Source organism: Plectrocnemia conspersa, unplaced genomic scaffold (assembly GCF_051122295.1).
Source record: "Plectrocnemia conspersa isolate PC_06_02 unplaced genomic scaffold, ASM5112229v1 ptg000003l, whole genome shotgun sequence".
In the NCBI taxonomy this organism is placed as follows: domain Eukaryota; kingdom Metazoa; phylum Arthropoda; class Insecta; order Trichoptera; family Polycentropodidae; genus Plectrocnemia; species Plectrocnemia conspersa.
In genome coordinates this window covers 19,464,970-19,479,114 of record NW_028277167.1, presented here as the reverse complement: position 1 = coordinate 19,479,114, position 14,145 = coordinate 19,464,970, and the positions used below count along the sequence as shown (strand labels likewise).

At 37.2% G+C, this 14,145-nt stretch overlaps 1 protein-coding gene across 2 annotated transcripts in view; it reads left to right on the top strand.

The window, feature by feature from the left end:
• The window catches only part of LOC148236876 (RNA-binding protein MEX3A), a 35,790-nt gene extending 26,066 nt beyond the window's left edge, over positions 1-9,724 (top strand). The window contains exons 2-3 of one of the 2 annotated variants that reach the window (XM_088182060.1): positions 8,072-8,629; positions 8,714-9,724. In XM_088182060.1, the coding sequence (XP_088038186.1) occupies positions 8,072-8,629; positions 8,714-8,985 (830 nt within the window). In that variant the 3' untranslated portion in view covers positions 8,986-9,724. Of the gene's footprint in view, positions 1-8,071 lie in introns of both variants that reach the window. The other variant, XM_088182059.1, reaches the window with a different exon arrangement.
• Positions 9,725-14,145: the final 4,421 nt, after the last annotated feature.

Here is a 14,145-nt window from a genome sequence, read left to right as displayed (position 1 = left end):
AGTTGTCTTAGAGACCGTTCGGATCTGTAAATAATTAGCGAGACATATTCGGATCGATGTGTGCGAGCCAAGATGCTTCTCCGATGCGTCTCAGCTGAATGCGTTACGTAAACGAAGCTCTCGTAAAGGTTTTCAGCTAATTTATATTCTCACAATACTACGAGTGTGCAGTAACTCCGTTTGGTTCACACGCAACCGTTAGATGCGTTTAACGTAAATATTTAGATTAACTCTGGTTTAATTTATGATCACGACGTTCTTTTTGGGTGTTCATATTGAAATTTGCATGGTCTCTCGAAGGATAACAATGGAGAAGGGCGTAGTCGCATTTAGTAGTAATTGCGTTTCATCGACCCCATGCCATGTTTATCTTTTTTATGAGCACACAAGGACATTTGACATTTGTGATAAGGAACCCCTTATGTATTCAGAGGAATTGTACTACCTATATAACTCACCTGCATTGAACTTTGCAGACTTTACCAACTCTTGACATTTGCGCTCTTCACAAATGCTACATATGCATTACTAATGTGTTTTTATTTTTATCTAGTCCATTTTGATCTATATTTATAATAAAGTATTAATTTTTAAATCACACGTGTGGGCACTTTTCAAGCGACCAATAAGGACTTGCTTCTCCCATAATCATAGTTGGACCTTGACCTCTTTTAAATTTTTATACTCAATACTACCCCAACATATTAATGCTTCGTACTATATAAACTCCCATGCATATAGTAGAGAAGTACAAGTGATCAGCACGCCTACGACTTCCCATGCGCCGAGCGGCGGTCACCCTCCTTGCCCACAACTAACAGCTGATGGCTCATCCTTGAACTCGCATAATGGCCTTTTATTGAGACGCGTATATAACCATGTATGTATAGTGTACGTCCGATTGATCGGTTTCGTTTATGACCGATGCATCATGGGATTGCGAGAATGCAGCCGCGGTGACGTTTCAGCGCCGCATACTGTTGGGGTCTTCAAACCCTCGACATTTACAGAAGCTATTTGCGGGGTCTGTATTTAGGAGTGGACTGGGCGCGGGAGACGTGTGGGGGGAGGGAAGCCGGATATAGAAATAGACAGCGTCGCGACGCTTCTTGAAGCTGCAGTCGGTGTGACACCTACCGACTACTTCTTCTTAATCAGGGCAAGCAAACGTTAATATGCGGAAGCATTTCTATCAGTGTTTCTTATATACGTCTATATTTACAGCTTTTAATTATCTGCGAAGTCATGGATCGAGATAAAAACACCGAGAGAGCCGACCCTTTTGTAATATCATCGCCCACGCGAATCCGACGTTGACATTTAATTATTTCGATTTTGCGCGGCAGTAAATTTCGAAAAAGATAAACATTAGTGCGATCTGCTAAGTTGAGCCGCGATGCTGGACTATGGAATGCGTATCTCGGAATAACATCAGCCTTATTATCGAGGAACGAGTCACGACCGTGGCGAGAAAGCCCCATCTATGGTCATGGTGATGACCGGCGCGAAATACGAAGGATTCACCACCGGAGAGAGGACTTCTCAGTCCTTTGAGACGTCCTCGCGATCGGCCGTTCCTTCCTCGTTCGGTTGACTTCTCGGAAAGGTTCGTTGTTCGTCACATCGGAATTGCCGTTGGGTGTTGTCGGAACAAATGTTGGACAGCTGTTCGGCTGCGGTGCATACGCACACCCTGACTTCCGTTGGACTCCAACCGTCATCATGCCCAGTTGTAACCGACGTTAACCTTTTTAGGGCACTGTTTGCGTTTGTTGACATGTCATATTATCCGTTGGTTTTACCGTATTATTCATGCGCATCATAAAAAATACTTGGAAGAAAACATTAAAAATTCATCTCTAAAAAAAAGATCACCGAATTATTTGGACAGTGTCTATGTTTCATTATTTTTTCATAATAATATGATTCTGCTGCGTATTTTTAGGTCAAGCTACCTTTAATCTAGTTTAATTTGATAAACACAACATGAACAGGCAACCCTCGAGTCATTTAGATGCAAAAATTCTAGTGGACGTAACCTTCAATATTACATTTTAAGTGCGGGGATTAATTTGAGTTGTTTTACTTCTAATTCTCGACAACAATAGAGATGAATGCTTCTCTGGTGGTTTGTCTTATAACGCAATATCAAAAGCGAATCACAATAAAAAAATCCAATAGAAATAAATATTTAATATCTAGAAACACAATGCAGGAAAAGCCATGCACGTAAGCTAGTATATCCATAAAATAGAGATTCAAATCAAAAGGTACACAAACTCCCCTAAATATAATTATGTACATACAGTATTTGGTTTGCATGTTTAGGAATAATAGTGTGAGTTTGACGCGTTTTAATTGGGGTGATTAAGTTTTTGATTTAATGCTATGTAGGGTCGGTAGGAGGAAGTATTATGTTTTCTATGAGGAGGAAATATTTTCTGTAAAGTCCGCGTTGGTTGCGTCGTAGCATATTTTTATACCATTGCAACACATATAGAAGCTGCGTTGTCCAACTATTCGAAAGAAAGCGTTATTTTAAAAAAGACGTAAAAAGATGCTGCATAAATTTATTAGCTCGAATGCCAAAAGCGGTATTTCCTGGTGTCTCCTTTTCGTCATAGCTTTGTGTCGTTTAGCTGCTGCTGCTTCTGCTTTATGGCACTCTGCCAAAGAGTCTGATGTTTTTGTTTACATGAAAATCGAATTGGCTCAGTAGAAAGTTTTTTTGGGGAATACCCCAAATGCTTAATTTGTACTACCCAATCCATCATCTAAGCATTCGTCGTATGATCGTCGTACGATCAATGCATCAACATTTTTATAGTTGGCTTTCTGGACTGTACGAAATTGTGTCATCTCGATAGCGTATCATCCCCAGAGAGCTGAGTACATAGGTATCTTTCTGAGAGCCGCGCGCTGTCGGTTCCGTATCGAGCGGTCCTAGAACCCTTAGAGCGGTGTGGGTGAATCCACCCCGGGTGGTCCGCCAGGGGGTGGCAACAATGGCTGCAGCCTGCACCGGGGTCAGTGCACCCGGAGGCATCGATCGGCCCCCGCCACCGTGGCCACCCCCGGGGGGAAAACGACGCCATCGCGGTTCGCACGTGGCACCCTGGCTCTCTCTCTCTGTTCTGGTTACCCTTGTTTATATTTTCCTTTTGGCGATTTCCGCGCTCCCGGCCTCGTTTCCAAGGAAGTTTAGTCATGGGTAGGATTGTGTGGAGTTGGAAGTCGAACACGCAATGGGCGAACCTTGTTTTACTGCTTCGAAACAATCGACGATTACTACAGAACAATTTTACTTTTCATTTTAGGTTGGCTTTCTGTAGGTTTTTGCTTTATAAGTATCTTTGCCGGTTTCGAAATTATTAGATTTTACAATAGCTTTGAGAAACTTTCGGTTCGAGTAGATTTTATTAATGATTTTAAAGTTGAATAAATCTATGTTGATAAAAAATCATATTAGTACATTGTATAAAATACAACAATATTATTTTCACGCGGCTTCAATATGTCTGAGGGTAGATAAATGCATCAATATTTAGAATCAGATTAAAAAGAATTGTGTGTAATTATTAAATTATATTTTATATTGTATAGTGAGTAATAGTGAGCGTCAAAGCGTTTTAACCATTTTATATTTTGAAATGCATATAACGATTGCAAATTCTTATGATTTAACAAAAAAAAAAAAATCTTAAAATCTCGCTAGGTATAGCACAAAAATGTTGGTTTTCAGCTTTATTTTTAATGAAATAATGACGTATGTAAGAACATGCCTAGACTATAAAGAATTAAATCAACTCTTATTTATTGATGAAAATATATCTTTTTACGAGTATAAGCTCTTGTCAACCGACGTTTGTATCAGAAAAATAAGAATAGCCTGTAATTTATACGCGGAAGTCTTCCGTTTTTTTTTCTTGTTTTTGCGAGACCTTGTTATAGTAATTTCCAAAATATATCGAATCGGCCAACTTTGCCGCTTCAGATTCTGACCTTGCCCGAGCGTACACAACATTTCATTCTTTGCTAAAAGTTTCAAAGCAATTGTACCTTTTTTCATGTGGCCTATCGATCGCTACACGCGTGTGCCCCACTTGAAAACCCCACGATGGAAACTCAACTCAACAACAACAGTAGTAGTTTTGAACAAGGGAGAGCGAGAGCACGATCCCGAAAACCCACCCCAAAGAACGCATAAATCGTTATCCGGAGAGGTCTTTGAACTCTGGAGATAAAAAATCAACAGTCACACTGCGTAGCGAAAACACGTTGCTATAAGATCGTTATCGATAGGACAAAAGATTATTATAATACACGCTTAGCCATTGCGGAAATCGTATTTTTTTGGCGCACAAGGTCAATCGACGCTATATGATCGGAATTAGATGTGGCTGTAGCTAAAGAGACACTAGCTTGGTATTCGCACGAAAGCCTCTTCTCCCGTGTATATATGATAGTATAGCACATTTATCGATCTGTGCGAAGAGTTCAGAATTTCCTCTTGGCTTTCGCCGCTTGCGGAAATCTTGATTCTATCTATATTTTTTAGTACAGGGTGCGTATTTGCATTATCTTTTTGTATTACCTATTCTTTCTTGATCGTTATTAGCCTCACTACAAAGCCGAAAATTTAAATTATAGACCTCTGCATAATAATACTCATTTTCCGAATACTTTCTGCGAAGCCTGTAGGAATCTTCTATCTGTAAAGATGGTCCCCTCTTTAGGCCCTCATTAGTTACTATAAAACAATATTTGCATTTTTTGTGTCGATGTTTAACTTATCACAATGATTTTATTTATATTTCCTATATAAAATAAGGAGGTTTGAATAATGCGTGCAACTTAATTTGCACTCAATTTGCATTTGAAAAGTATAATAATTTCTAATATCTAGCTGGCTGTTGACTTTAACATGTTAGTAGTCAAATAAAAAAATCATCTTCTAACGCCATCTCTGTATTTTTGCTTCTCTTATACTCACATTAATTTTAATAACAGATATTTAGTAGACGAATACATCTTAGCGTGCTGTTTATTTCGGCTTTTCAGACTAGCTCGGCAGTCTACGACGGTTGACATCCTTTCTCAGGCCTATTGCTAGGTAACGACAGCGAGTTTTAATGTCAACCCATCAAGGGTTCATTATTTATAACGTCGAGCTTAAAGCTTGATTAAGCGTGCCAAGTTGAAACCAAACCGACGTGTAGGGTGAGACTTACCGGTTTCGATTTGTGACGCATGACTGCGCACCGGAAAGTTTCGCGTACGGTTTTTCCAAACTTGCTAAGAATGTCCTACGCTCTCTCTCCCCTTTCGGCGCCCCATTACAATATCGATTTTGCTCAACTTGCCGGCCGGCACACTTTTCGGCCGGTTCATTGTATTCGTGCAGTTTTTTTTCCGCCAACCCTTACGACTTCAGGGGGGACGATCCTGCCTAATTAACCCTTCGGTTGCCATTGTTTCGCGGTTCGATCTCTTCTGCGGCCGGTTCGTTTCTTGAGAACGACGCCAGGCGTCTGGCGCGCCGTTGCCAGATTTTTGCCGCATTGGTCCGCAAGCCTCCTTCCCTAACCCTCTCGTACCCTCTACAAACACCCCCCGTTGCCAGGGAAACGCCTAAAACCTCTCCCCGTCGCCGGCCCCGCGTTATCCTACCTACCGGCTCGCTGCCGCATGTGAGCCATTTTTTACACGTCGAATACTGAACGCTTTTTTTAAGCAATACACTTTGTCATGCTCCTTTTTAATTCGCCCCTCGTTTTCGTACACACTGGGCTAATGATGCGAAATAGCAACGGTTCGTTATGTAACCGCCAAAAACGGTTAGAAAGACTAGTTTCGTTAGCTCATTTGCTATGTTTTATATCTTCTTCGATGTCATTTTCTTCATCTTCGATGTTATTTTCATATTCGCGATAGCGCTGATAGCGGATAAAATTGATTAAATCGAAGAAGCATTTTTGTTCTGTGTATATACACAGATCGGAAGGCGGTTCTTTTGAAAACGCCGCATTGCATAAATGCGTAGTAGAAAATGGCAGAAGTATATATAATATGTAGGACCATTCTATGTATAGTATATCGGAAAATTCTACTCATTTCATTTCATTTCCTTTTTTTTCTTTCGTTTTGAATTCGGCTTTCGACTATGGTTTATGAACCCAAATTATATTTTTAAATCAAAAGTTTAAAAATGCTGATTTTTATCATTCTTACGTATTAATAGTTCGCTATCGAACAAAGAAACCATGATCTCTAAACACTAGATTCACAATCTGCTTCTACAGAAGATTTGGTTTTAGGATAAAAGTTCGCAATTACTTGTTGTACTAGCAGGATTTTTAAGTTACTGAAAGCGATAGAGTTGAAAAGGAAACCCAATGTAAAGATTCGTGTGAAAACCATAAGGGCCAAGTTTGTGCTGTAAATGATTGGATGATGCTATCAATATAGTATTGGCTTCTTAATATTTCCTTTCTAATTAAAAAAAAATCACAGGCTACCCGAGAATACTAATTTTAAATTTCTCGTGTCCCAGGAACAACAAATAACCGGTAAATGTTACCAACTGTTTACCCAGTTGACACTGATTTACCTCACTGTAATGCATTAGACTTATCAAATTACAATGATGTAATCTTTAAAAAAAAGGTTCGCGAGTCGGGTAGAAGTATTTCGCGGAGTCGGATTGTGCCCAGACCTGATCCATATCTAACCATTTTTAATTTTTTCATCTATTTTATCTTTACACAAATGTTTTTTCTCAATTTTTCTCTTGGAGCGACTTCTAAATGTACTTGCATTTGTTACAAATGCAGTCATAAAAAGTCAAAAAAATTAACAATTCTTTATAACATATATAATACACACAACTTAAAACAGGATAACAATATTGAATATACCTCTTCGTCGCTACTGTATTCTAACTTGTTGTTTCCTTAGAATTGGTTCGAAATCATTATCTAGCAGCAGATTTTCTGGATTTACCCATATTAAATATTTTTTAAATCTTTGTTAATTTCTTGATACTGCCCGCAATTGACCTACATAATGCTGAAATTTAACAGCACGCTGGATATTTGGTTCGATGTTTAAAACCATATTTTATAATTTACTGGCCAATTGTAGAACTTCAGCAATATTTTTGGAAGTGGATTCATTTGGTTTTGTCAATTAATTCTTCTTCGTCCTTTTCTTGTTCAACGAATAAGTCGTCAATGTGGGCTAATTCTGAATTTTTAAATCTTTCTCCCGATGCAGTTTCATCCATTTCTGGTCATATTACTCTACCAACAGGCATTGTTGTTTGACGGTTCAATTTCGTCGAATGCTGTTGCAATGTACTTTACACAATTTAAAATTAAATTTTTTTTATTACCATATTGCTATGTCCGCTTTATGTAGTATACGTTGAACGTTGAAATTACCCATTGGTTTAACGGTAGGATTGACAAGGTTGTACTGGATGGTAAAAATACAATTTTGCTGCTCTTTGAATAGGACCTGGTGCTTTATACAAAAGTAAAATAACTTTGAATGAAAGATTTTATTCTTCTTATGCTTTCTGGAACAAACATTTGAGTAAATATTGCAGCAGATACAATGGACTAAAAGATTTTCAAAATTTATACTTTTCATTGCTCTAGGTTTTAGATGATACCATTGCTCGATTCGTTTATAAAGGTTAAATCTACAGAAAAATAATGTTTAGCAAACTTCAAATCACTGGCTGATTTCTCAGTTTTCGTTAAATATGTATTAAAAATTGACGCTGAGAATAAGAATTTTCTGTAGTTTTTCCCGAGAATCAGTAGAAAGCTATTTACCGTTAATCTGGAGGTTGTGTAATGCGTGTCTTTTTTGAACGGTTCGAACCATCTTCTGCTAGCTGCAAAATTATTATTTGATTGCAATGTAGTATATTTAAAAAAAATGTTTTTTATTTGCAGCGCTAAAGCGAAACCGCGTAAAACGGGTACTGCGTATAGTTAGGAATTAAAAATTTTGCCCATAAATACTATGCTTTATACTAACCAATGTTATTTTTTGTTCGCAGGATGTAAAATAAAGGCACTCCGAGCAAAGACTAATACATACATCAAGACACCGGTCAGAGGCGAAGAGCCCGTGTTTGTAGTGACAGGTCGCAAAGAAGACGTAGGACGCGCAAAGAAGGAGATCCTATCGGCGGCAGAGCACTTCAGTCAAATCAGGGCGTCGCGACGCTCTTCGGCAGGAGCGCCTCCCGGACCGCCGGCCGCAGCACCCGGACACATCACGGCGCAAGTTCGCGTACCATATCGCGTCGTGGGATTGGTCGTGGGACCCAAGGGAGCGACCATCAAGAGGATCCAACACCAGACGCATACGTACATAGTGACTCCGAGTCGTGACAAGGAGCCGGTGTTCGAAGTCACCGGTCTGCCGGAGAGTGTTGACGCCGCCAGGAAGGAGATCGAAGCACATATCGCAGTGCGCACGGGAGCGGGAGCGACAGGATCGACTGGAGCGGGATCCGGAGACGAGGAGCTGGGCTCGGTGCTGTGCCGGTCCGGCTTCAACGCGCTGTTGGGACGCCTGGACGGCGCGCCCGTGACGCAGTCCTGCTCGTCAGGTGTGTTCTCGTCGTCCGGCTCGGTGTCGTCCGGCTCCGGGTCAGTGTCTTGCGCCCCTGGTTTAGCTAGTATTTGGTCTCCAGCGGAACGCGAGCGCGACGAAGGGCTGGGCGATTCGCCGAGCTTCGAGAGTCCCGCGGGAGTGTGGGCATTCCCGGCGGCGCGCCCGTCACCCAGCGGCTCCCCCAGGGGCTGCGCCATGTGCTCAGAGCGACCGGTCAACGCGGCCCTGGTGCCTTGCGGACACAACCTCTTCTGCCTGGAGTGCGCCAGGCGCCTGACGACAACGACGAGGTCCTGCCCGGTCTGCAGCACGCCCGCCGCCTCCGCCATACGCATACTCACCACCACATAAACCCGCCGCCGCTCGATCGTAAAGCGGCGTCGGTGAAAGCGTCGAACCCATCTATGAACAACGTCTTAATTTCATCTGTGTAATAACCCCACGTATCTACATCTCCAATACGCCGTACGGAAAACGACTGGGTCGTTTTCCGCCCCGACCGATCGACGGCGCTCTCCGCGCGCCGAGTGCTTTTGGGAATGCCCCTGACGCCGTTCTCTCCATAACCGCAGATTTTCAAAGATCGCGCATTTGTAATGCGAATTCTGAAAATCTCAAAACGAGAAGGCGTCACACGGGCGGCGACCCCTCGATCTCCACTCGGCGCGCGCGAGACGTACAATATAAAACCCCCATCACACGTTGCGTTCGATTCGTACGTTCGCGTACGAACACAAAAAAATAAGCACACGACGCAAGTTCGACGCTTTCGCCGCCGCTCGCTATATATTATATTTTTTTTTATGTAAATATCGAAATTTCCTCGCGGTCTGTTCCTTAAAAACATGAAAAAAACACGACGACGACGACGACGACGACATACGCGCGCGCGCATTGTGAATTTTTATGATGTATAAAATTAATTAATACGGCGAGACGTACTGCATGTAATTACCGTTATCTTTTTCGAATAATGTCGCAGGCCAACCCCCTCCATCATCCCTTCTTTTGTATAAATTCGCCGTGATTCTCTAAAGGCTGATCGATTATGGCAATTCTCAAGAATAATTAAATTTAATTAAAAGAAAAAGTATAAATTCAATAATATAATATAATGAGAATATAACAATAATATATTGAAGAATTTGTATAAAATATATATATTATGATTATTATATTATATTTGATGAGAAAAAAGTAAAGATCGGTTCGCGCCGGTGTGTTTATATAATTATATATCAAGCGGCGGGCGGGCGTGTGTGCAGCACCGATTTATATATATGTATGTGTACTGTATTTGTAATAATTATTATTACTATATATATTAATATTATATGATTATATATTAATATACATATATATTATTATTATTCACTAGACGAAACAAAAGATAATAATTGATACATATCCCTAATTGTTAGAATTTTTCGAGTATGATTATAAAAATGAGCCGAGTGGTATAAAAAATGCTGTTTGTTGACTTAGTATTTTGATATTTATATGCGGCGGTGAAGAGGTTAGTTTGGTTGTGGCGAGTCCTGCCCTGGCCCGCCCGCCGGCCCTTGTTGTGTCTGAATCCCATTATTCTATTTTATTCTATTGATTATATATTATATATATGATATATATAGATTGCATAACGGTAATGAAATTAATAAAAAAATATTACGATGATGATGGTGAAGTGAAAAAAAAATGTAATTTGTATCTAATCGTACTGTATTGTACTGTGTCGTGTACTGCTGTCACACTAGGTAACTAATAATTGTTCTTCGTAGTCATACTGTAATACGAGAAGTATTCGTTCACACAATATATAATGATTATTATTCTCACTTTTTTAATTATATAAAAATATTATTAATTTTTTATATATATTATATAAGTTATTAATTGACACATAAAGGATTATTTTATTTTTTTACGTAATTTTTCCATAAAGTTTTTCTAAGTGAATATTTAGTACAAGGCGGGCGGCGTACCCCCGCCCAGACCATATTATTATAATTATTATTCGTTTCTATTTTAGCTTAGTTAATTAGATTTATATTAAATATTAATTATTATTATTTGATGCGAGAAGATATAAATATTTTAAAAAATACCCTTAGCCAAATAACGGACAAGATATTAATTTTTAATTTTTTTATTTTGTAATTTTATATGAGGCACTAGAGATTTATTGATTTTTATATATTATTATAATTGTGTGTTTTCTGATATTTGATAAATTTTAAAAAAGTGTGAAAGCTGACAGCTTCGATCTTGCGTCTACACACTTGTGACAGTGTTACGTCAGACGACTGCTACCAAAAAATATTGTCACAATAAAGTTTTTTTTATAATTTATCCATTTTTTTTTGTTTTTTATCCTTTTTATATAACTAACATTTCTTAATTTGGTTTCCTATATATTTTATGTAGTTACGATACATTTTTAAAAAAATAATATATATACACATTATTACGTATTTATTTTTTAAGTTTAGGCGTTGTTGAGATCTCATTTACCATTTTGCTACTAATTTTGTTTATTTTTTGTACGTTTTTAACATTTGTATAAATAATCGACTTATTAGTATCACACGCGAGTCCTACGACTAACTTAGCACAAAACCAAATGATTTTGGACTATACTGATAAACATGTGAAAGTGACATTATTTACATTGTATAGTTTATATCCACGATACAGATGAACACATTTATATTTTGTCGATCATTGTAAGAAGTTAAGATAAAAATAATACTCAAAATATTTGAGGGACATTTTTGAAGTTTGGATCTTCGCAGGACGCGAACGAAAATACTGCAACATATACTAAAAAAAAAAAACATACCGCGGAGATCCGCTTTGAAGTTTACGATTTTTTATTAATCATATATAAAAATAATACTTATATAATAATAATAATAAATATAAAAAAATATATTCGTAAAGTTATACCTATGAAACGTGCATAGCCAGTAATTTATATAATAATTATTATATAATAATATATAAATATTAATAATATACAATTGGACGTTTGTATTTTTGTAATTTTACTATTTTATAAGCGTACGTAGGATAGGTAGTGTTTTGTAGTATCTAGACGTACAGGCTCTCTCCATTTATATATTATATTATATATGAATATATTTAATGAAAAATCGACGAACATTCGCGCTCAACCTTTTTTTGGCTGACGGCGACCGACTTCAGCGATGATAAAAAAATACACCTCGCTCCTCCACACCCACCCCCCGATAATCATGATCATTCATTGGTGACCCGACGTCGCCCATCATAATCGACAATACATACACAGTTTCGTTGTGCAGAAAGCTTGTTGCCGTTGTGAAGCACATGAGCCATGAGATAGCTTTTCTTATATTTTATTAAATTGTGTATTGTTTGTATAATTATTATAAAAAATAATCGTTAGTATGTATCTAAGATGCTGTGAATATATTGAATATTTGAATGATTAAAAATACAGCGAATGGCCACTTCATTGTGTTCAATGCCGATCCTTATCCCATTGTAATGGTGCAGCTTCTTTGTATTATATATATTTATATATAAATATATATTAAATGTATTAATCTCGCGTTTTCAAAAAAAAAAAAAAAAATAATATAATTAATCCCACTTGACCTTCGCTCGGTGTTTATATTAAATGTGTAGTAATTTTATTTTTCATATATACTGTCGGTTGTGTTGTTCTCTGTGAAGATCGAGTTGCCAGGGTCCTGAAAAGAAGCTTAATTTATTATAATTAAAAAAAGCTTGTTTTAGAGTGTAGGCTCGAGTCACCCGGTAGGGGAAGGTCGCACCAGGCCTAATTATAAAATCACACGTGTGTAACAAAAAAACACACGTATCGACACCACATACCACCACCACCTTCACAAACACAATACATATTATATATACGCCCAAAATTTAATTGAAAAATATTTATATATAACTTTTTAATAATGCAGAGTCAAATATTTTCAAAAAAAGTAAATAAAAGTTTTTAAAAATAATTAAAAAGCATTTTTTTGAATTTTAATGTAATATAAAAATTAAATAAATAAAAAAAATACTGATAGAATTATTTGATTATATATTATTATTATTATAATAGTGGAAAATATATTTACCGTGTAAGCATATTGAATGACTAGTTTTGTAGGTACCGTTGTATTACTTGGGGGGGCGAGGGGGGAGGTGCGCCGGGGGAGGCTAGATTTTTCGCAAGGGTCAGAATTAAGCAATAATATATTTTTAAAGAAAATAAAAAAGAAAAACGAGCAGAACATAGTTCCTCTCCGTATCGATCGAGGGCGGATTCCTCCCTTAAGTTCTCGGGCCCCCGCCCCCCGCTCCCTCCCCCACCGAGGACGACCCTTCGTTACACTTAACCCTTTTTATCTAAGTAGCTGTATACATATATATTTACATACATACAATATTATAAAAAAATATATAAATAATAATAATATAAATTTTGGATTTTTTGGTAATGTCGTACATATGTATTATATTGATAATCGCATAAATTAAATATACCATTTTTTTCGACGCGAAGGTATTACGGATCAGATAAAATATTATTATCGATAATAATAATTTTTAAATAATATACTCTATGTAAGAATATGAATCTCTACGAGAAAAAAATGTTATTTTTTTTACAATACAAGAGAAAAATTCCTTAAATTGTTAGGGGGAAAACGTTAAAGGTGTGAAACTTTTATATATTTATGAAAAAATCAAAACATAGCAACGTACGTTTAAAATATATTTAAAAATAATTTAATTCAAGGGCCGATCTTATTCGTATCACATTAATTTAACACCCGGTTAGTTAAATCTTGAAAAAAAAAACACATTAGTGCGATGACATTTTTTTTATTATTTATTCAAACATTTCAATACCTCCATAATAAAATTAAACGCTAAACTGCCTAAAAATATCACTTTTTTATTAATTTAAATTATTATAATTGAAAAAATAATAACGCTTCTTTTAGTTAACGTTAAATGTTGCGATTCGATCGCAGCTTCTTCATATCAAAGCTTTACTGTGATTTGTAAGACTGATAGGAGAAATTATATTCATTTTTTATCATCAAAACACGGAGGGGGCACCGTTTGTATAATAAATAACGTCAAATAGTTAATGTCATTCAAGCGGTGTCTTTAATTATTATTTTACACAGTCATCGTGCTAATTTGATTAACACGAATTTAACCGGTCGCCGACGAACATTCTTTCATACTTTTGTACGTTAAATATTATTTTTATAAAATTTGAGTAATAAAAACGAGAAGGCCTGTTGATAATATACATACGTTATGATTCGCGCGATTTTTTAATAAATTTAATTTGTATATTTAAATGATGTATTATAATGAAAACTATGCTCAAAATTTAACTAGTCTTCAGCGATTATTATGATAGAGGTTCGATTCTGTTTGTAGAGTTGTTTCGAGATGTATCTATGAAGAGTTTGGTGGCTCGCTCCGCTACGCCACCTC